The 22,818-nt window shown below is 34.8% G+C and overlaps 2 protein-coding genes across 2 annotated transcripts in view; both read right to left on the bottom strand.

The window, feature by feature from the left end:
• Positions 1-1,805: 1,805 nt before the first annotated feature.
• Positions 1,806-11,670, bottom strand: LOC142340930 (uncharacterized). The gene is made up of 3 exons (XM_075391707.1): positions 11,269-11,670; positions 9,492-9,644; positions 1,806-2,105 (listed from the first exon to the last, which is right to left on the bottom strand). Exons 1-3 carry the CDS (start codon positions 11,459-11,461, stop codon positions 1,930-1,932), a joined length of 522 nt encoding a protein of 173 aa, XP_075247822.1. The 5' UTR covers positions 11,462-11,670; the 3' UTR covers positions 1,806-1,929.
• Positions 11,671-15,274: 3,604 nt separating this feature from the next.
• Positions 15,275-22,818, bottom strand: part of LOC142341294 (uncharacterized) — a 36,648-nt gene continuing 29,104 nt past the window's right edge. The window contains exons 13-15 of the mRNA XM_075392215.1: positions 17,439-17,708; positions 17,182-17,307; positions 15,275-15,568 (exon numbers count right to left, since the gene is read on the bottom strand). Coding sequence (XP_075248330.1) covers positions 15,297-15,568; positions 17,182-17,307; positions 17,439-17,708 — 668 coding nt within the window. The 3' untranslated portion in view covers positions 15,275-15,296. The remainder of the gene's footprint in view (positions 15,569-17,181; positions 17,308-17,438; positions 17,709-22,818) is intronic.

Here is a 22,818-nt window from a genome sequence, read left to right as displayed (position 1 = left end):
CGATAAATTGGATATATTTTGCAAAAATATTTGAAGTTCCAGAAAGCTGTCTTGCCCCACAAACGTAAAAATTGCGGGGAACATGAGACGCGGGGATTTAGATCCCGTGACGGTGACGAATAATAACGTCTTTTTGAGTGAATACCTCGGAGTTATTTCTAAGAGTGCAAAAATGGTAAAAAAAAATGCTGATTTTGATGTTGATAAATCTTGTCATTTCAATAAAGACGGCCATGGCTTCAGTCATTTGGCCGCAATGATCTTCTCCGTGTTTGAGGATTTTATGACTAGCTGGTAACGTTGTATTTCAACTTGCGTTCACTGCTGTGTCTTACTGTGTAAAATTATGTGGTATTGTGAATATCGAAGTGTGCAAGTGTTTAAGTGTGTTCAATTGTGTTGAACTTTGTTACCAAATCTTTTTGACAAATTAAGCCCAATTGTGTTTCCAAATGTTTTTTCCTCTTTATCAGCTTTTTTCGGGCGGCTTGGATTTGTTTCAGAGGTATTGTTATCACATTGGGCGATTTGACGAAGACCCGAGTGTTTGGGCTCAATTTCAGGAGGGTTTGACGGCAGTTGAGGATTGCTCTGGTTGCCATTGGTCAACTTTTCAGATGTTCAACATGGACTCAGACAACTCAAATCTTCACGGAATGTCATTTGTCTGAATGACTTCATTCGAACGGCAAGAGACTGAAATTGTTGGACTTGAAACTGCTGAAGTCTGAAACTGCTGTAGTTTGAAACTGCTGAAGTCTGAAACTGCTGCCAGAGTCTGAAGCCGCTGCCGGAGACTGAAAATGCTAAACATAGAAAGCTGAAACTCAGACTGAAAACAAAATTTTCCTTTGTTGAAGTTATGTATAATTTGCTTATTTTTGTTGAAGTTATATATAACCTTGAATTTTCTCAATTTGAAATCGTTTTACATTTTTTTTAAATAGGTAGGCATCAATAGGCATTGTTCTACTGTTCCTTCAAAGTTGAGATTTTATCATAATGCTCCGTAAAAAATTAGTGAATTTTCCGTAGTGCTCAGAGAGAATTCAGCGTATGAGTCATAAAAATTTCATTCTGCTCAGAAAAAGTACAGAAATTTTTTTCATACTGTGAAGAATAAATACAGAAAGACGCTCTGAATTAACCAGGATCAGTCCGAAAAGTGACATGATTAGAACACTTGGCAGAAAAAAACACACAATGAAAAAATTCTGAATCATTGCTGAAGTTGTCTGCGAGTGACTTCCGGGAAGTTATTGTCGACTCGGGGGACTAATTTTCCTATAATCAAGCAAACCACACAAAAAGCTATTGTAATGATAACTCTATAAACCAAGTACATCAAAGAATATCTAGTTCCTACCCACTTTTAATCGGTCTTTTCTGTCCTCTTTTTGTCTTCTCATCGCTAGGGAACTCCCGGGAATCGGATCGAATTGTAATATCATAAGATCCCACTATGATTTTGTTGTTACTCTGTTTCCACCTTAAAAGGTTGTTAAGTGAAGTGAAATTTGTGCCCTCTTTTTCGAATCTTTTCATCCCCTCACCCCATCTAACCTCGTTTTTAGACATTATATGCAAGTTTAGAAGCATTCAGAAGCTGTGATTGCCACACTGTAACGCCCTTTTTACATGTATCAAGATACGCTCTACAGAATGAAAGAGGTAAATGAACCAACCTGTCCATTTTTTAGGTAGGGGCGCTAAAGTGTTAATTTTAGTGTAGTGCCCTTTTGCTATAAGTTTCTCACGATACAGAAATAAGAGAAAACCTCCTAATCAAAATAAGCAAAACGCCATTATCTACAAAAACTAGTTTTCTGAAGTCAGTGAGTAATAAAACATTGAGGTTAGTTTGTAAATTGTTCTCTAGAATACCCATCAGGCAGTTTTGATGTACACCTAAGTTCATTTTTGTCTATTTTAGTCGACGTTCACTTCCTCAACTTCTTTTCCATTCTCGTCGACCTGTGTGCATCCGGCGGGGAGCACAAGGCATGCGAACACGAATGCTACCCAGGCCATTGTCTGGCTCCAGCCCATCTCACTGCCCAGGGGAAGATCCGTCATAAGAAAGACTGCCAAGCCCAGGAAAAAGGCTAAAAAACAAAGCAGAACTTTCAAAAAGAAATTAATAGAAAAATTCATAATCGAACTTAAGTCATAATCGGACGATTATATTGCATGTTCTTGGAAAACACTTGTAATAGTAGGTGTCCAGATTGCAAGAACTTGCAAGATAACCCTCTTGCAAAAGCGGCCAGAGAGATAACTTAGCTGCTATGTCAGCCTCGTTAGCTTCTTTGACACTCAGCTTATTAGCGATAGATTTTAATGTTTTGAATATTTTTCTATGGGATATTGAACTCGTGACTAACAAGCGGCATACGATAAAATCAAAACAGGGAAAATTAAGAGTGTTTTCTAAATAACGATTGAAAGCCATAAATAGTAGCCGAAAGTTAATGTTTTGAATGAAAAACTTAAGTGAACACCGCCACAAGGAAAAAAAAGTTGAATTTTTTCACGTAATTTTATAACAAATAAGAACATGCTCCTTGTTCCGACCCCTCTTGAGGGGGGAGGAACTAAATACTCAAATGGGTTTTTTTTTGTTCAGTCAATTTTTGCCGATCGATATAATAATCGTAGAGAGTTGTGAGTGGTTCCATTAGAAAGTCCGTCCGGCGTAGAATATGGAATAAAAAAGATTTTTTCAATTTTAGTTTTTTATATGGAGTTATCGAGGTTTAAAGTTTTGTGAATGTGACATGTAATTCAGGAGTTTTCATTCAAATTTTTGTCAATTTTGACCAAATTTTCGACCAAATGATTTATTTCGCAGCCATTTCAAGATTTGATTTTTTTTGTTACACGCGCAGCATTATCAGGGCTGATCTTGATCTCACCGAAGATCCTTATGACAAAAAATTTTTTAGATTTTAATGGGGCGCGAACTTTTTTTCAAAATATTTCCTCTTTGTAAATGTTTTTTTTTAAATTATGGACAAGATTTTCAAATCAGGGCTCAATTACTGAAGGATATTATCCACAAAAACAAGCCCCAACGAGGATATTTTATGGTTTCAGACTTAAGTTTATGGTTTTTGTGGCTCTCACGAACTATTTTTGTGGACTTCTAACTTGGTGTCCCCAATCAAAGATCCAGTTAGCATTTAGAAGTAATAAATGAACATAGAGTTTTTTTTCAGTTGTTATCTATTGTCTGTTATGAATTCGAATATATTTTATTTTGAAAAAAAATTGACCAGTGTTTGAACTTTGCCACTTTTTTATCGTATTTCTCTCAACTTCGGACGCAGTCTCAGTAAAAAAGGTGGAAATCAACTTCCTGTGAGTAATCAATTCATGAGGCTAACGGTTTTTTTCAACTAATGGTTTCTTTATTTTGTTACTAGGCGTTTTCTTTTTTTTTAGATTTTTGATCATGATTGCATGTTTTATGAAATCATTTTGTTTCCTTTTTGATTTATCAAATTTTTAACAAGTCAAATTGAAAAAAACTTAGTAGGGAAAATGCACAAAATTGGAAAAAAGAATATCTGGATACGTTCTTGGTATATACTATAATAAACTATATATGAATAGTTTATGCTTTTTGGGCTGAGAAACAGCTATCTGGCAAAACTTTGTGGGTTTTTTTAATTTGCCTATGCTTGTCATTCTTTTCGTCGTTGTACGCATTATATACCCAAAAACAATAGATCTTAGTTGCTTCCCTAGGACTTATAACACAACCTAGTTAAAGATTTCAGTTTATAGCTGTTTGTTTTAATGACTATCAAATTAAACTTTTAAAAGTTTTTTTCTTCTGTCTTCTTTTTGCTTTTCTTTTCGTCACCATTTAATTCAATCTCAATCATCAAGTATTTAAATTACTTTTGTTGATTCAAACATTTTTTGCGCTTGGTTATACTTTGTGACTGATCGCTTCGACCAATTAGTTTCAGGAAAAGTTTTCGAAATTTCTCTACTGTTCAATTTCTGGGATCCTTTTTGTTGTCATGTCTGAGAAGGCGTTTCATAAGGAAGAGTCGTTGGTTTTAAGATAAGGAGAAAATTATGTTTTACAGTTCCTGCTTGTAACCTCTTATAATTATGGTGCCTTGAACAGTGTCATGTCGTAAAACTGACTGAATTTTAGGCTTGTATATGCATTTGGTTTTTTTTTGTTGAATCGTTTCTTAGTTGAATTGTTAGCAGAACCAAGTGGCTTCCTGAGGTGTTGAAACTTAATCCATCGGTTTTTTCAATGCTAAGTTTTCATAATTTTTGAAAATATTTGTTTTTAAAAACAAATTTGGGTTTTTGAGCTGCGTCTTAAATAATTTTTGGTCAATTTGTTGCAAAGTCTCTGTAAACACAGGCCACAACCAGTTTCCAGTGAGCTATATTTCGCTCATTATAACGGTTTTAGCTGCAAACACTCGTTTCTCGGCTTTGTTACTACTGTTACTATCAGATGTCTCAAAATTGTAGATTTTTATATATTTGTACATTTCAAAGGATTTTTGATTTCTTTTTAAATTATAACAATAGTTGTTGATCCCATTGGATTTGAAATGTTGCAAACCGAACATTGCATAATGAAATGTCTCAATTGCTTCCTATGTAGTATAAAACAACTGTTTAGTGATTTCAGTTGATACCTAATGACTTTAATAACAGTGAAATTAATTGTTTTCAGAAATGTAAAATTATTTCTGAACTTCGTACCTATTTGCACTTTTTTGTCGACCTGTTAACCAGTCGCGTTGGGGACAGGTCCCATATCTCTTCTAATGAAGTATAGGTTGAACTGTTTTGCTTTGTTTTTTTTTATGGAAGTTTGATTTTGTTATGATTTCTTTTACTATGGACATCGAGTTTTGGTCGTAAATAATGTTTGTTTTTTGCTTTTTATTATTGTTCTTTGTAGTAGTCCTAATATCAACAACTTTCATCGGCCCTTTAGCGTGGCATGATCGTATTTCATTGCTGGTTTATTGAACGATATGTACGTTTTTGAAAGTTTTCTATCACTTCATCATTTGGTAGCCAATTAAGACAAGAATGTGGTTGAGCGGGGTCGGAACATTATGTGCGTACGCACATTACCGAGCCTCCTTGTTTCGAAACAAATTTCAAACTAAAAAAAGTACAAAAAAGGTTGTTCGTGCTTCTTTTAAACTCAAAGACAACAAAATAATCCTAAAATCTGTCTTCAAATTGAAAACATAGGAATAACCCTCTCGTTTCTAGCTGAAACAATTTTAAACCAATATTCTGACGGACTGAGATAGATATTGTTAGATAAGCAAACTTGATATTAAGTTTGCGTAGCTTACCATCCTGCTGAAGTTTACCCATAAATAGGATTGAACTTGCGGAGGGTCGTATCACTAGGTGTGTTTGCGATGAAAACATGACAAAAGATTGTTTCTTCATTACTTCCCTAATCCGCAATTACGTAAAAATTCTCTGAGAGCTCCATAAATATTTCCACTGGTTCAGTTTTCGAGTGTTTACGAGTGAATATGGCCCACAAATGTAATGTTTCGTTGTTTGACGAAAAATCCGTCGGTAATTGTTCTCAGTTCTCGAGGGATCATCTCTGATTTCACGTTGAGAGTCCTTTGCACAGAAAATTTGATGTCCTTCCACTCCTAAGCTACGATATTAAAAGGAAGCTGCATTAGTAACAGATAACTTCTAAATTTTTTTTTGCTGAGGCTTGTGGTTGCTTCTATCTTCTCTCTTTTGTTAAGACATGCGTTCCTGGCTTGTTCATTTTCGATTTTCTCGACCGCTATCTGACCAGGCTGTGTTATTTTCTGGATCTGTTTATATATTGGCTCGGTAGGGAGGGTAACTTTGTCGCGAGGTTCTTCTAATAAGATTACAAATGAGATTTTTCTCTCGTGGTTACGGTCATGTTCAGCTGTATTTTCCAACGTTCCCATTAAAGTGAAGGCACAAGTGTGGGATTCACCAAATTATTCTGGTGAAGAAGATTGATTATTCTGACTATTTGAGGGCTGACTGCGCCATGTAGAACTCCTATTCTTTACAAGTAGAGTGTTCGTAGTATAAAAACTTTAAGCGAGACGGAGTCGCTACGCGACTTATGGAATGAGCTGAAATTATTGTAGCAATTACCATACTGAACAGGATTGGTGCTACAATTCCAATATGTCTTGTAGTTCTCGCATTTGCATCACATTTGCTAGTGAGACAAAAGAGTGCAACTCTTAAAGTACTAGACAGAGCAATTGACTTGGATGAAAGAAAAATAGTGCATGACACATAACTCCCCAAAACTAGGGCAAATAAATCATAGTTGACCAGAGGAACTAAAATTGGTTTAAATGACTTTACATAATTTGTTTCAAATCAATGGATGTACTGTACCATTTATCCTTCTGTTAGAGAATAAATTTTCTTTTTCATTCAAATTGATGGCAATTATGGAAAACTGTTTAATATAATGTGGAAGTGAAAATTCAACATTTTAAAATTAAATCCGTTAAAAAGTTTAAAACATAACCGACTAAACGTCGGAACAATTGCTCTCGTACGACTAGTGGGAGCTCTAATCAATTGCAGCCTGCTTCAGTCAGGGGAGGGGGATTCTAAATGGGACTACGAAGGTCAAAAGTGGGCTTCAAATAACCACATTAGAGGTTAACATATATCACTATTAAGATTTAAAGTGAAAAATGGCACCAGTTTCTGCGCACTCATTTGACTTTTAGTATTAAATTGCCGCCAATTGAGTTCAGCTGCCTGAAATCTTGATTGAAAGAGAATTTTAGATCACGCGAAACGCAAAAAGTCACTCGATAAGTCAAAACGGTCAAGCGAAAATTTTGCATAATAAAGATACACATTTACAATAATTACTTCTACGAGAGCAACTAATGAGTACTCTTTGTTGAATTGAACCTTAATTTAATCAATTTATTGTACACAAATTAAACGATCGACTTGCAAATTGTAAAGTAAGGGGATTAGCATGGATTTATAATTTATTTGTATCAATTAAATTTTACGCGAATTATTTTCCACGTGAATTTACTTCCAACGCGAATTATTCAGTGTGAAATAAATGGGTTGTTAGGTAACATAAAAAGTTTTAAATTTCAGTCTAATTGAACAAGTTTTCTAAGTTTGCGTTCAGACTTATTTGCGTTCCAGGCAAGGATTGAGACTTCTCTTATAATCTTTGAAGTTGTATAGGCAAGAAGATGCGTTTATTTGACGTATTTTAGGATCTGATGAACGACAATGGGAAAACAAAATTAAATCGTTCAGTTTCATTAAATTTGCTGGTTTTACGGCGCTGTTTCACTTTCTCAAATTTTATAGGTTTTCTTGACATCATTAGTTTAGATTGTTAAGAGCTACGATGGTGTTTGATGAGGATTCTGACTTCGTGATGTCCTTGTGGCGTTGTCCTTTTTCTCCTCGTTATTTCTTTTTCATGTCTTTTTTGTTTATTTAGCTGGTCTCTTCATGCGCCGTCTTTTTGTATTGCGCGCCGTTGAGCGAGGCCAACAATCCTGTTCTTTCGGTGTTTGTCTCAAGCTTAGAATTATCGCTGTTTCCAACAACGTTATTTGGGAGGTCGATTTAATTAATGACAAATGTTATTGGGGATGTCTTTACTACTTTTGAATGGGGAGCGAGCGTGTGTCGCATGGCTTTTTAAGTTACGGGAATGGGGTTTTGTAGTTTCAGCAATCTATCAAAAAAATCAATCAATCTATTTATTTGTGTCGTTGTACCGTATAACGGTTTCTGCTTGAGCTTCATTCATGATACCGTCGATGAGAATATCACCTCTGTCTCACGTCCACTTATTTCGAAACAGAAGGAAAAATTTCCTATTTTGAACTCAAACTTTTGCTTGAACCAATATTACATAACAGCATGCATGGAACTCTTCCAAAATGCGCTTGCAATGGTGATATGTTTGTTGTTGTGGAGTTGACTGGAACCAACGAGAACTCTTTAGATTGAAAGATACATTGAGATTGAGACCATAATTAGTCTACTAAGTTTGGAGTAAATCTTGATTATAATTACTAAGTAATCAGACAGAAAGAAGTTGAGTGCAAAGTCAATGAGTTGTCGGAAAGACAAAGAATGACGTACAGAGTTTGCTGTATGCAGTAAAACGCACTTTGATTACAACAGGAAAAAATACCAATGGTAGTTTTGGCTCGGAGCCTTTCCCAAAAAAAGTGGATGCTCGAAAAGCCCTTTTAGTACGGAAATGGCTAAACTAACAAAAAAGAGAAAGAAAAAAAACTTTTTTGAATTTTCCTATAGAACTAGCAACGTAATTGCTAGCAAGATAAAGATTACCAAAAGCAGAGATAGAAAACAAAACTAAGAAGAATGACAGTTTATTGACATAACTTAATGAGGAGAGAATCAAGCCTAACTGTGCGTGGAAAAACAAATTCACTTATTGTTTTTTTAGCTTATGTTTGCAGAAAAGATTTTTTCGACCTGAAAAACTTTTCACAAAGTTGTTACGCGTTTTAATTTTTTGAGAACAAGCAAGAACAGAATAGAGAGAAAGATCACGCTTGAGTGGAGAAGAAGGCTTTCAAAAAGGTTTGAATTACATAGGGAGTTCTTTGTGAAAGAACGTAGTGGCGTAGTTGCAGTGAGTGCAACTGCAAAGTTAGCTAAAAATATTGACTGAAAGTATAATAAGTTTCTGACCAGAAACAGAGCTAATGTGAGGCAGAAGTTATCGAAATTATTTGGGTTTGGAAGTCAGTAGAGTGGATTGTGGATGCTTGCGGATAGACAGATTGAATTGGTTTGACTTAGAGTGACTTAAAGTGAGCCATTATCTAGTTTTGATTTAAAAATTACTCTGGGATTATTGAAGTTCTACAATTATAAATTTTTGGCTATAACTTTAATCGTTGGTGATATTAGAATTATTGATTATTAATTCAATTGTCTAGAGTGCATTTTTAACAGTCAAGAGGTCAACTTTTTTTGGCGACAGAACAGAACACTCCCAACAACAGCTAGAAGCGTTATAACGGCCAAAATACAAAATTCTACTTTTGTTTTTTGCTTTTCAATGCCTAATCGGTATACGTTTACTCGAAGTGATTTTTTTTGTAACTTCCTTGACTTTACATGCTCTTTCAGGCGGCCCAAACGTTGCTTGGTTCTTTGAAATAATGCTTTTACTAATGAACTTGATCTGTGATCGATAGCAAGTGCATCAATACTACGAATGTGTTAATTGTTGCGAAAAAATTTCAATTTTTTTGCCAATGAGGCAGTTACTTGACTTAAACGGATATTTCGTGGCACACCATGTATATAATTTGAAATTTGGCTGGCATCAGTCGGTTTTGTCTGAAATGTTCTGATCAGAGGTGGTTTCAAGCGCACAAGGAGCACATGCGAAATATGGACTGAACTTTGACCTCTACCTATATTTGACTGACCTTGAATGATACATGTGACAGAGTGTGCGATGACTCTTTTCTGCGCTTTGAGGATGGAGAGCATGGCCAGGATCAAATTCACCAACACTGCCAAACCCGCGAAGTGAGACAGAATCAACATGGCTCTGGTAGCCTTGATTTTTTCCCAATCGTCTGAAGAAACAATTATGGACTTTTTCCGTTTGTGCCTCACAGCTTGGTTGACGCATCCTATTTGAACCCCCAAGCGCATGTTTCATATGTCCCGGGTCGAGAAAAAATTGGAAAAATATGTAAGATAAGCGATGAAAAGTTAGTTTTTTCACCGCAAATTTCGTACATAACTTTGCGGTGAAATGCGGTGACTGCAGTGAAATTATGTAAGATCACCGCTAGAGTAAGCGGTTATCTTACAAAAATTCACCACAATTCACTGCTAAAATATGTAATTTAACCGCTAATATTAAGCGGTGAAATTACATATTTTTTGCAGTGAATTGTGTTGAATTTTCAAAGCGGTGAATTTATGTAATTTCACCGCTACCAGGCGATTAATTTTTTTCACCGTATTCACCGCCTGATTTATGTAATTTCACCGCATTCACCGCTTGCCTTACAAAATTTTCCGTTGAATGGCTGTGACGCCTCGACCCGGGGTTTAAATAATGTTATAATAGGTAATGGCATGTGCTCTAAAATTGGGGGATTGCATAACGTACTGGGGGTGGGGGGTGGGGGGGGGGGTACAAACGGAAAAAAGTTCAAGATACTAGTTACAGTTAAGGTCCATAACATAGTACATCCTTATGTGGTAATCAAGCAAACGCGCTTGGGTTAAGGGGTGCTAATGATATGAACAAGGTGTGTGTGTGTGTGTGTGTGTGTGTGTGTGTGTGTGTGTGTGTGTGTGTGTGTGTATAAGTGTGTGTGTGTGTGTGTGTGGGGGGGGGGTTGAGAGGATTGGACAAAGGGAGCGCTCAGTTGTAATGAATTTCGCTCTGGTTTTTAGCAAGGCTATGTGACATTTTACCGGAAAACCTAATATGCAAAAAGAGCCATCAACAATGTAATAATACTTCATAGGTTCTTTTTGGCCATTTAGGTTAAATAGTAGACTACAGATTGTTGGTATTATAGTAACTCAATATTGCATCAACTCTGCCACTGCCGGTCCCCAGCACGGAATAAAAAATGAGGAGGATATAAACCACATAGACCATACGGTCAAAAAAGTCAGTTTTCTATATTGACCTGAGAAAATTACCGACAACCTATTATATAATTTCTTCGATTTCTACAAGTATTGTATGAATTTATTTCTTTTGAGGACCTGAGAGCGGTAACAATGGTAAAACCTAGCTTGACTCACGAACATAATTATGAAGTTAACCTGATTCAGACAGAAATCAGAGTCTGATTCAGGGTCTGATTCAGAATAATTCAATGTCTGATTGAGAGTCTGAATGAGAGTCTTAATCAGAGAACATCAGAGCAAAATTTAACATGTGCAGACTCTGAATCAGTACTGAATTGTTTCTGAAAAACTTCATGATTCAGTACTGAATTACTCTGAAAGTTAGGTACGGGAATGTTTTGTCATATTTACCCGATTAGTTTGATCTGATGATCGCATGCGATAGTTGCATATCAAGCCACACATTACGCCATGAAAATTTCTCCCTTAGGAATTAGTATACCAAATACACTTTTAATAAGTTATAGTGTAAAATGGTGGATATATTTGCTTTTTTTAGGGGGGAGGGGGAGCAGTTTTTTTTTCAAAAAGACTTGTTCCAACCTGATGAATCAAACATTTCCTTCTTCAGTTTTCGACAACTTCCCCCATCTACACATGTCTCCCAAATTCCAGAGTGGAATTCACCTGTGTTGGCAACGTCGTATCCGTGTCCAAAGAACGCCATCACGAAAGCTAGTGCCTGCATCGCAATGACCACCAAAAGATACCACCGCACTTCCATTCGGTTAACCATCGAGAACAATTAATTTTATAAATCCCTTTTTATGTGAACAAACACAACTTAAACGCTCAGGCAGAACTTGATCAGCTGTTAAATTTTGATAATTTTTGAGCAAAAACTGAGAAACGTACGAAACGACTTAAAAACTGATGTTTGATTTAAAAAAAATTAAACGATGTATTTGCAATTTTTCGTAAGTTAGTTACTTGTGACTATCTGTAATTATTAAGCAGTTGTAATAGTTAATGTATTGAGTTATATGAACTTTGTGGCTTTAGAATTGAATAAACAGCTTTAAAACAAAATCAATGAAACAATTATGATAAAAAGAAAATTCAGAAACGAAGAATTCAAGTTTGAACAAATTTGACCGGCCGAATATTATAAAATTGCTTGAAAGCACTTAAGATTGAAATTGACAGGAAGCCTTCAAATTCGGTTTCTTAAATACCACTCTTACCACAGATAAGGTTTGTACTATCAAATTTACTGGCAATGTTCCATTAAAAAAACAGCCTCATTTTTTCGTATAAATTTTTTCCAATTTGAAAAGTAAATGTGACGATCTGAGAGCTCAAGTTTTATATTTTGATTACAGAAGACTTAACAACAGTTAGATTCCGCTTTTTAAAACGTTACCGACTAATGGACTAAAGGCTCTCAAACGTCTGTCTAAAACTTCGGTGGTTGCAGTGCCCTTATGGTTAGACAGGCTAACCCGAATTGTTTTGGGGGCGAGGGTGGGGATATAAGTTGGCAGGAATTTAAACCAATTAAAAGAGCACTTTAACCTGTGAATTTGTCTTTTTTTTACCAGGCTGCCAAAACAGCTCAATTGTCATTGAATCTTAAAATGTTCTCGCAAAAATTTTTTCTTATAATTCTTTCATTATCGTCTCGAAAATCAAAATTCGGGGAACCGTTTTAGTTTTCAAAAACTATTTCAAAACTAATTCTTTGTTGTCGATTTTCTTAACAATTTTAGGGAAACTTAACAACAGTTCAAATAAATAATTGGTCAGTACGTTCGTTAATCTTTGCTTTAAATAGGATAGTTTAGTTTTGCGTATTACGTTATGTTTTTTACTTATACATTTAGTTGATTATGATGCCATCGATTACAGAAGCTGAAGTCTTCGATTAGTACAATTTGTTACAGATTGTCATTTTCGATCTTTTTATGACCCACAACACTTTATTCCAGCCTTCATAAAGGCATTTTGTGGCAGATTTGTTTTTGTTCTTTTGGTTGCACATCTGTGTCGGCGTTCCAATTTCCTGACACTAGCAAAAAAACCCTAAATTTTTGTGGTTGACCAAATGAAATGAAAAATTTTTGAATCACTTTGGACATACTTCGCGCCATTGCGTTCTGTTCGCTGTGAAGTGTGTTGTCTGTTGAAAACATCTCGCGGTTGGGTTTTCACAAACATAGAGAAATTCAGAAAACGTAGGGTCAGTTTGACCAATTGGAACTTGTGTCGTAGGCGAAGGACATTGACGTTCAATTTTTCTAAATTGTTTCTCATTGCTTCCTGCGCCCTCCAAAATTGATTTTGGTCTGTTTTCTCGTAAAGAACCTTTTTTAATATCAATAGGACAATGGATATCGGAATGAGGAATTTTAAGTGGACTAAGGTTACCGCTGCAAAACAAATTAGTAACTATAAATCCTCATTTATGGTTTGGTTGAAAATCACTGCTCATGCAACAATCATAGAGAAATTCAAGCACTTTCATCTTTTATTCAAAAAACAAAGCAAAACACTGAACTTCATTTATATATATGTTACCCCATTTACCACAAAGAGGGCGCTCATTGTTTTTTTTATCGGCCAAGTGGCAGATCTCAGGATTTGCTTCAATCACTTACCAACCATAAATCAGAACATAGATGCAAATGCAGCAACAATTTCAGTATAGTAGAATTAATTAATCAATGGCAATTTGGAGAATACATGGTTAGCAAGGTTGGTCAATTGTTGTCCATTTTTGGTATAATCATAAGGATTTTTCATTTCCTTAAGATTTTTTAAACAATTACTTCATTCAGAAAGCAAATAGCGGTCTCTATTAGTAATTTATACAATTTACGCAGTTTTCAGATATATGAATCAGAAACAGTTTTTTCATGTGCTGACATTTATCAAGATCTTACAGCGTTTCTTTGAAAAATAATCCTGACCTATCTTAATACAATCTTGTAAACATCTTGACCGTGTTATAGGAACTTTCTGCCTGTCAAGATCCTGTCTTTATGTTTTAAGTTTTGCAAGTTTTGCAAGAATTGCCAAGCCCTCGATTGACATGGTAAAATGTATCAATTTTTGTTTCATTGTAATTCTTTTTTTTACTCTGCTGTTGTGTGAGTAAACAAAATTCAGGCCTGAATTGGCTAACCGCACCGAACTCCACGTTTATATCAGCACGAAGTAAGTTGTCTAATTGCAAGTCTTATTTCCTTTTTCAGCGTCAGGCAAGTCTTAAAACAAGTTTTAAAAGTCTGGCAAGTCTTTGTGAAGACTTGGGTGGGATGTGCAAACTAATTATGAACTCAAAAATAATTGGTCAAATAAATTCCAAATTAAAATTTTGAGTGCGGAAAGATACTGTTAAATGCCATTTTTTCGGCAATATTTTTACGTGGAACTGTGCCAATTGCTTCAAAGTTAATGCAAAGACCATAGATCATCCCGGGAAACGAAAACAATCAAAACAGTGCAAAATGGTACAATACTAAGCGCTTTTAGGTAGTTTTCAGCCGTTTTCAGCCGTTTTCAGCCCTTTTGAGCCCCTAAATAGCAGAAATTAGTGAAGTTTGTTTTTTTTTCGAGCCCGTCGAACCCAAATGTCGGTACCAAATAATAATAATAATAATAATAATAATAATAATAATAATAATAATAATAATAATAATAATAATAATAATAATAATAATAATAATAATAATAATAATAATAATAATAATAATAATAATAATAATAATAATAATAATAATAATAATAATAATAATAATAATAATAATAATAATAATAATAATAATAATAATAATAATAATAATAATAATAATAAATTGTTTTCAAGTAAGTTAGCATTGCTGTACAAACTAGGCCGCACAGAACCGCCACTTGCTTGATAGGTCATCAAAAGGTCCGATGGTCCTCGTCAAGTGATGCCAGTAGCAGTACTAAGAAACTTTAAAAGACAGATCGTCAGATGCTTAAGATGCAAAAGATTTGAAATGATCAACTCAATATATTAACGAAACTATTTGTTGGTTATTGCTAATGTAATTGTCTCTAAAACTATACTGATAACGTTTCAGTTCTTTTTGTCGTACCAAATGTCGAACCCGTCTATTCGAGAGTAAAGTGTTAAAAAGGGGTACAACAGTTAGGGTTCCCTTGACGGCTGGAGTCCGTGTCATCGGACATCAAGGGCCAATTGACCCAAGTTTGGTGCAAAACACTACTTGGACCCAAAATCAAGCTAAAATCCTGCCAGAAGCGGAAGCAAACCTAAATTCCCGTAACATTCTAATTTCTAGGACCTATTTTCTAGATTTTTCTGGCGAATTTTAGCGTTCCTCGGAAGTTTTGGCCAATACTTGGATTTAGATTTAGTCTTTGGATTCAGTCTTGGGCAACACTTGAAAAAAAACTGACAAGCGTAAAAAGTGACATGTTCAAAGTTTTAAATCAGTACTGAAATAAGTCTTGCAATAAGACTTGACTAGTACTGAAAATAACTTGGCATTAGGTCCGGGTTCAAGCACTTCTGAAATAATCTCTTCTTCTTCTTAAGAAAAGTTAGTTGCATTTTTTCTATTGTTGCTTTGTTTCGATCTTTACGCCAAATTTCTATCCTCATCCTCTTGAACTTCATCTATGACGTCAGCTGTATTTGCATCTTTTGCAACCGGTATGTCGTCAATATATAACTCTTCATTTCTAATTCCTTCTTCCTTTTCTTCAGCTTTCGCAATTCCTTTTCTTTTTCTCTTTTCCATGTCTGACAGCTTCTTTAGAGGAAGCCCCAAAAAGCCCCCAAGTGCCAAAAGAGATCCAGCTACTATGAACACAATGAGGTAGTGATCCTGTTTGGGAGTGTATGCAAGACCTACACAAAAAATAAGACTTTCAGGGTTCGTGTTTTTGGGTGGTTGCAAGTGGGACAATAGTAATAATGTGGTTTGAACTGACTGGAGTTATCGGATTAATTAAGACTCTTCGCCAGCAAAATGTCAACATTTTGTGTATATTTCGTCAAGTCTCCATTAGACCAACCCATTTAAGGACAAGATGACCCACCATCCGGCAGAAAGGTTAACAAATTAATCAATTTTCAAACATAAACCGACTAGTGTCGGAAGAATTGCTCTCGAACGACAAACGGGTGGAAAAACAATTGACCCCACCGGTATGCGAACCATTAACCTCCCTCTTCATAACCATATACACTGCCGACTGTGCTGTTTGCCTCATTTTTACTATGCTGCAACTGACTTTATATTAGCAAAGGAGTGAGAGTTTTACGCCGGAGTGAGAGCAATAGAGATCATGCACTCAAGAATGAAGAACGAAATCGTGAAAAAATCATTTGAGTAGTCAAAGAAAGTTCTAGAAAAAAATAGCAAATCGATCAAGCAAAATTTTTGCATAAAAAAGACCAGCACTTTTACAATGATTGCTTCAAACTTCGTTTGAGAGTATTTTATCAACACTCTTTTTCTGTAATCTTAACGATAGGTTTGCGGCTCCTTATCAAAACATATTACGTTTTTGACAATGAATAGAATGCAAATTGACATCGGTAAAAACTTTAACGATTTCTTTAAATAAAACAATTAAGCTATGGAATTATTTCAGCAACTCTGAACCAAAACTACAAGAGCAACATTTTCCTTTTTGAAACTCAAAACAACTTTCAGAATAATAAGAACCCGTTTACTGTCTCTTCAGCAACCAAATATTGATTGCATTGAACTTCAAACTCAGCCAAAAACTTACCGCGTAAACTTACTTACAGCGTAATATTTCAACTTTGTTTAGGTTTAACGGAAAATACCATTTATCAATCCTCAGAAAAAAAGAAACTTGAAAAAATAGAAGTTTTGGCAGTGGGTGTGAGTGGGGGGGGGCAAAATTCTAAGATTAAGAAACGCCCCGTCAAAATATGAAATTGGCTCTTCAAAACAGTTTTGGTAAATCGCATACTTAGAAACTAGTAAAGCGTACGGCTCTAGGAAAGCTGCGCAGCCACTGAATGCCCTCCTTAATGCTTTATCTGTTTATCCTATTTTTGAGGACGAAAAGTTAAAAGGGTCAGACAAACAATTGTTTGAGCAAAAAATTGCATAAAATGACCAGAGGACTGCTATAATTGCCACAACTTTTATTTTAGAGCAACTAAATACATAAGCTCATCAACTGTTTTCATTTTGAGCTCACAACTAGTGAATGTAAATCTGGGATCAAAAATTGTGATAATTAATAGCATAGTTGATGTCAAAAGTGTTCTTTTGCGTAATAAAGCACGTAAAATATTGACAAAAAAATGGATGAGTTCAATATTCTAGCAATAGTTTTCATTTTATTTTTTTTAAATATGTAAAAGTATCAAAAAAGATACGTCTTATAAGCTTCCAAAACGCTGTACACGAGTCTTGTTTCAATTTCCACATTCAGCTGATTTTTAACATTATCCGTATACAGCCGCCCGATTTTTCTAACCTAATAACGGAGGCCCAACGATGGCTGATATTCCAGCCAGAAGGTAACAGTAACCCAATGCGTTGGTTAGTCGATCCAGTCCCATCAACTCTACTATTGCAAGTGATTTGGTGCATCCAGCCGCAGCTGAAAAGTATTCACGGAAATTTCCTATAACCAACTTCAAAATTTCCTTATAAATTTGACAATAATTATAATTACCCAATATAATAACTATTTGACTATAATTAAAATTACCCTGTTATAACTAAACTTACCGCCAGCAAATCCAAGCAAAACAGAGTATATACACAGGGCCCAGTACACTTGTAGAAAGGGCAGACAAATTGTAAGAGTGCCTCCAAATATGGAACACCAATTCATTATTGTAACACCAGTTAGCACATTGTAAGATACGATAAGGCCACAGATTGGTCTTCCGATGCAGTTTGCGATTCCGATGATTGAGTTGAGGAATGCTGCGTCCCGTTCACTGATGCCATACACACCAGCGTGTGCGTTCAAGTAGGAAAATGGGACAAAATAGCCTAAAAAAAGAAGAAAAAATGCAAACTGTTGGCAATGGTAATACATGAGACCATGACATGATTGATTAAAAGGGACAAAATAGCCCAGGAAAAGATGAAAAATGTTAGCAACGGTAAAATATGAGACATTTAATTGCATGCACCTCACATAGGGTCAGGTAGTAAGCGGTTAAAATATGGAAAGGTCTGTCTAATTTTCTGAACAATAAAAGAATTTGCAAGACATTTTTATCAACTCAGCTAAGATCTGCAGCATAGTTTACATCGAAAATAACTTAGTTATCCGGGTTGCTACTTCCTAGTAATCACGTAAGGATCATATATGATGTCATATACAACATAGGCTATTAACAAAACTATGAATACTGGGAAGTCATTTATGATTGATGTATGACGACCTGCGAATCATACATTGCCAGACTATGAATATCAGGAAATCATATAAGCATTTGCATGATAAACGGTAAAGCGATATTCAGCGATAGTTGTTGGGGGAGGAACTATATAATCAAATGGGTTGTTTTTGCTCAGAAAATTTCGACCGACCGATATATGCACCGTACAGAGTTGTGAGTGGTATCATTAAAAACCCCGTCCAGCGCAGAATATGAAATTAAAATGATTTTTTAATTTCTTTTTCTAGAGCGAGTTATCGTGGTTTAAATTTTCGTGAACAACTTGCCTTATTTTTATTCACATTTTCCAAAATTTTCGTCAAAAATTTCGATAATTTTCCAAAAATATGTAAAAATTTTCAACAATAGTACTGTTGATTTTATTTTAACAGACAAAAGTGTATTGCTGACTATTTTGATTTAATCTTTTGGCCAAAATTGTGGCTAAAAATTTCAAATTTCAGCCCTTTTCATCAAAAATTGTCCGAAAAAGACTACTTTAGTCCACTTTAATTAAATTTACCGGAAGTACACACTCAAAAACAACTAACACAACCTTCTTAGACTACAATGGGAGCTAGGTCTACTTTCACAACCGCTGAGAGTTGTCTGGAATTAAATTTTTGCCGTTTTGGCTATTTTTACTCTATGATTATCGAAAACGCGCCATTTATGTCTGACATTTTAACTAACAAATTATCTAGATCTATATTATTGAGTGTTCTTAATGGACAAACAGCAACAGAAAGGCTGATTTTGGTACAATCGTTTTATTTGATATAGAAAACTTGATCTTTTCTTTGTTAATTAAAGAACAGAACAATTCAAACCAAACCTCACTTTTGATAGGTCCAAATGGCTTCCTAAGCAGTTCCAAATGTATCTAGTTTCTTCACCCGAACAAACATGGTCGTTTTGACAATTAAAAAATTTTGATTTTTAAATGAACAATGGCTTATTGAAATTTGCCAATATTTTTCTTTATTTGGTCAAATTGTAGCTTGGTGTCAGCAAAGAAAGAATGCCTCTTCTAGCTATTCTTTCTACTGATTTAAAATTTAGTCGTTTTTGCAGTTTTACGCGTTAAGTTACGGTTTTCTGGCTTTGATACGACTAAATTTCACACTTTTTTTTGTTTTTAGGCGTTGGCCCATTTTCACGTTTTTTTCCTCGTTTTATCCCATTATTTTATTGCTAACAGTTCACATATTACTTTTTTGGCGTTCAAAATAAGGAATAATAGAACATAAAAAAGTCTTTAGAGGCATAGAGGCATAGATTAATGTTTTAACGGCTTCAACACCCCTTTCTCGGAATATTTTTTTTCATTTATCTTTAACTATCGTTTTGACTTTGTCTTTTTAATCGCATGAAATTTCCTGAATAATGACAGGTCTCATTGGTTTTTTTAGGAGGCAAAAATTGAGCTAATTTTCTGACTTTAAAGGATAGCCGATAGCTTTCATGACTTTGAGAACAAATGTTTTCAAAAATTAAAGAAAATCACTTGAACTTCGCATTTTTGTACTTTTTTGTCTATTTGGGACCTAATCTCGTAATTACATGTCAGGTATGACGAAATTGTTGTCAGGGGAAGGTGTAGGTGCACAGAATTGAAAGTTTGTAAAGAATAAGTTCTCATCCGCTTCCCTTGGCCAACAAACTTACCCATTTAATTATCTCATTTTGTAGCTAAAGGCGTTCATGACTTTCATGACCGAAAAATACAACGGCATTTCTAATTTTTTTCTCTTTTTCTATATTTTTGTCTAGTTTCTACCTAGGCTCAATAATGAGAAATCGCATACCACCACATTTTGGATTTATCGAAGAAGGCTCAATCAAACAGTTTTTGAGGATCGAAATATGCCTTACGGCGTCGACAGCTTTTTCTCGCAATTTTTGATTGTTTTCTCTATTTGTTGTTCTTTTTTATCACCATTAAAAAACTCAATAGTGACCGGTCCTAATGCCCTCCTATAGAAACGGCTTAGGTTTTTAAAACATTTAGATGTTTTCAGTTGATATCTAATCGTTTTCATTACTTCTGAAACTAATTTTTTAAAAAATATTTTAGTGAACTTTTTTAATTTTGCTGATTTTGTTCTTTTGTCAAATTGTTACCAAGCCTTATTATCGACTGGTCACACATTTTTTCAAATAAATAGAAGTTATTTTTTAGTTTCAGTTTTATCTGATGCTATCTTGACTTTGTTATTAAGTTTTTTAAATGACATAAAGTTTTGGTTGTAATTAATGTTTGCTGTTGTTTTTTGATTTTGTATTTCGTCTGGCCTTGCTTTCTTAATAATGGCAGAACGCAGCAATCTAATACGGCGTTTTTTAATGCACCAGATTATTTGCGTTGGAGGCAATCTTTTTGTCCGTACACCAATTTTTTTGAATAATCCTTTAGTGTTTGTGTTGTTTTATCTATTCCGCAATTGATAGACTATTATGCGAAAAATGTGATGAGCGGGGTCGGAACTTCATGTGCGAGCCTCCTTGTTGAAATTAAACTATAAAAAGCCGCCATTGTTTCCCGTGACTCTCATTGGATTAGAAACATTTTAAACAATTGATTGTTTTTACAACGCTATGTGATGAGTGCGTGCTTTTGTGATGAGATTTTAATTTAGGCATATTACTTTTCCTAATGAAAGGGCACAGGTAAAGGTACATAAATCAAAAACCTGTTACTAGAGTAATTTAGAACAAGGTAATGCACGGTCATTTTATATTTTTGGGTTAAGCCGAATCGAATTTCGACTTTGTTTACGAACATTGATTTTTTTCATTCTAGATTGTGTTGCTGAGCGACTGTTGTTTGCAGAATTTTGAGCAGAATGAGCACTGACTGAAACTAGCGTAGAAAGTTTTCCAAAATAAGTTGCCCTTTAAACCATGAAGGGTTGATGAAGGTTCGCTTCTTCAGAATCCGTGCTGAAACCTACACAGCAACAATAAAGTTTTTATTAGAAATTATTGACCCTGGTTTTCAGCAATTTATCCAGTTTTCTATCTAAAAGTTAAATCACTCAAGGAAGCGAATGATAAAAAATGTCATTCAAAGCATTAGTATTTGTCTCCTCAAGCGTTTCTTCGGGCGCTTTGGCGCACCGAACTGCACAATTAGAATTTAATGAAGCACTAAAAAGCTGCACATAAACTTTCAGCTTTCAGCTTTTGTCAGTTTATTTGGTTTTTATTGACAAAGAACCGACGTTCAAACCTACGTTTATTAAAACTGCTTCAAATTTATTTGTCTAGCGATCAATAAGACAACTGACGATCACTACGAAATAATAAACTGATCAAGCTTTTTAATTTGTTTTTAAAGCTTCTTCAATTTCTCGAACATTTGCACCCCTTAAAAAGCAACGTATATTTTATATTAAAAATCAACGTGAAGATCTTGTCTGAAGTTACTGCAACCTCCTGCATACTTTTTTTCGCTGTGTGTAGCAGCAAAATTTTGAGATTGATTACAAACAACTAACGTTAGTGTTGTATATTATGAATTATATGACAAACCACGTTTTTCCTCTCGTTTTTTGTCATGCGATTTAGTTAACATTTTTAACTAACCGTACTACAAAAAAAAACATAACAGACTAACGTCGGGCGAATTGCTCTCAAACGACCGCGAGCGGTTGGCTTTGTCAGTAGCTAGCCACAGTTTAGTGAGGCTAGCTTTAGCTCGAGGAGTGGTGCCGGAAAAATGGCACCAGGGTCGCTCGAGGAGATTCACTGGCCCTTCAGGTTGAAGAAACCTAAAAAAAGAAATTTTCAAAAAAACTTGAAAAAATAGCAGATTTTGTCAAAAAATTGCTAAAATTCGTGATGGTAAAATGTTGAAAAACCATTTCATTACTACTAGAAACAATGCAGTAACCTATTATCAAACCCTGGTGGAGGTTGGGTGGCCCTTGAGGTTGGAGAAACCTAAAAATGACAAAATAATTTAAAAATTTGAAAAAAAATTGCAAGGTTCATAAAAAAAATTGCTAAAATTCGTGCTGCTAAAATGTTGACAACCCTTCTAATATCAATAGAAGCTATGCAGTAGACTATTATCAAACCCTGCAGGAGGTTCGTTGGCCCTTGAGTTTGGAGAAACCTAAAAACTGACAAAATTCGTGAAAAAAATTGCGAGTTTACTAAAAATTTTGCTAAAATTTAAAATAATAAAATAATGAAAACCGTTCCATAGTCAATAAAAATCTTCAATATCCTTATATCAAACTCTATTGGAGACTTCCTGGCTCCTGGGTCTCGGAAAACTTAGATAATGAGAATAAATTTTATAAATTTAAAAAAAATTGCAAGTTTCATGAAAAAAATGCCAAAGTTCGTGATGTTAAAAACGCTGAATACCATTCTATTACCACTAAAAGCAATGCATTAACCTATTAACAAGCCCTCAGGAAGTTCGCTGGCTCTTGAGACCGGAAAAACCAAAAGAAGTTTTTAAAAAACTTCAAAAAACATGTTTTATCAAAAAATTGCTTAAATTTTCTCATATAAAAAAATGAAAGCTATTACATGGCAAATAAAAGTTTAGTAACGTATCATCAAACCCTTAAGGAAGTTTTTTGCCACTTGCGTCCGGAAAAACGCGAATAATGAAAAATGAACGAAAAAAATTGAAGAATTGAAAAAATTTGCACGTTCTGTCAAATGCAAAAGTTCGTGATGTTAAAATTGTTCAAACT

The sequence above is a fragment of the Convolutriloba macropyga genome, chromosome 6 (genome assembly GCF_964194025.1).
Source record: "Convolutriloba macropyga chromosome 6, txConMacr16.3, whole genome shotgun sequence".
Classification (NCBI taxonomy): Eukaryota; Metazoa; Xenacoelomorpha; order Acoela; family Convolutidae; genus Convolutriloba; species Convolutriloba macropyga.
The sequence above is the reverse complement of the archived record's forward strand: the minus strand, read 5'-3'. Positions and strand labels throughout refer to the sequence as shown.

Excerpts from the sequence above, each read along its gene's own strand:
- LOC142340930 (XM_075391707.1), bottom strand. The coding sequence starts at position 11,461 with ATGGTTAACCGAATGGAAGTGCGGTGGTATCTTTTGGTGGTCATTGCG. Across the intron at positions 9,645-11,268 it reads GGAAATGTTTGATTCATCAG|ACGATTGGGAAAAAATCAAG; the intron begins GTTGGAACAAGT and ends TTGTTTCTTCAG. Across the intron at positions 2,106-9,491 it reads TGTCACATGTATCATTCAAG|CCTTTTTCCTGGGCTTGGCA; the intron begins GTCAGTCAAATA and ends TTTGTTTTTTAG.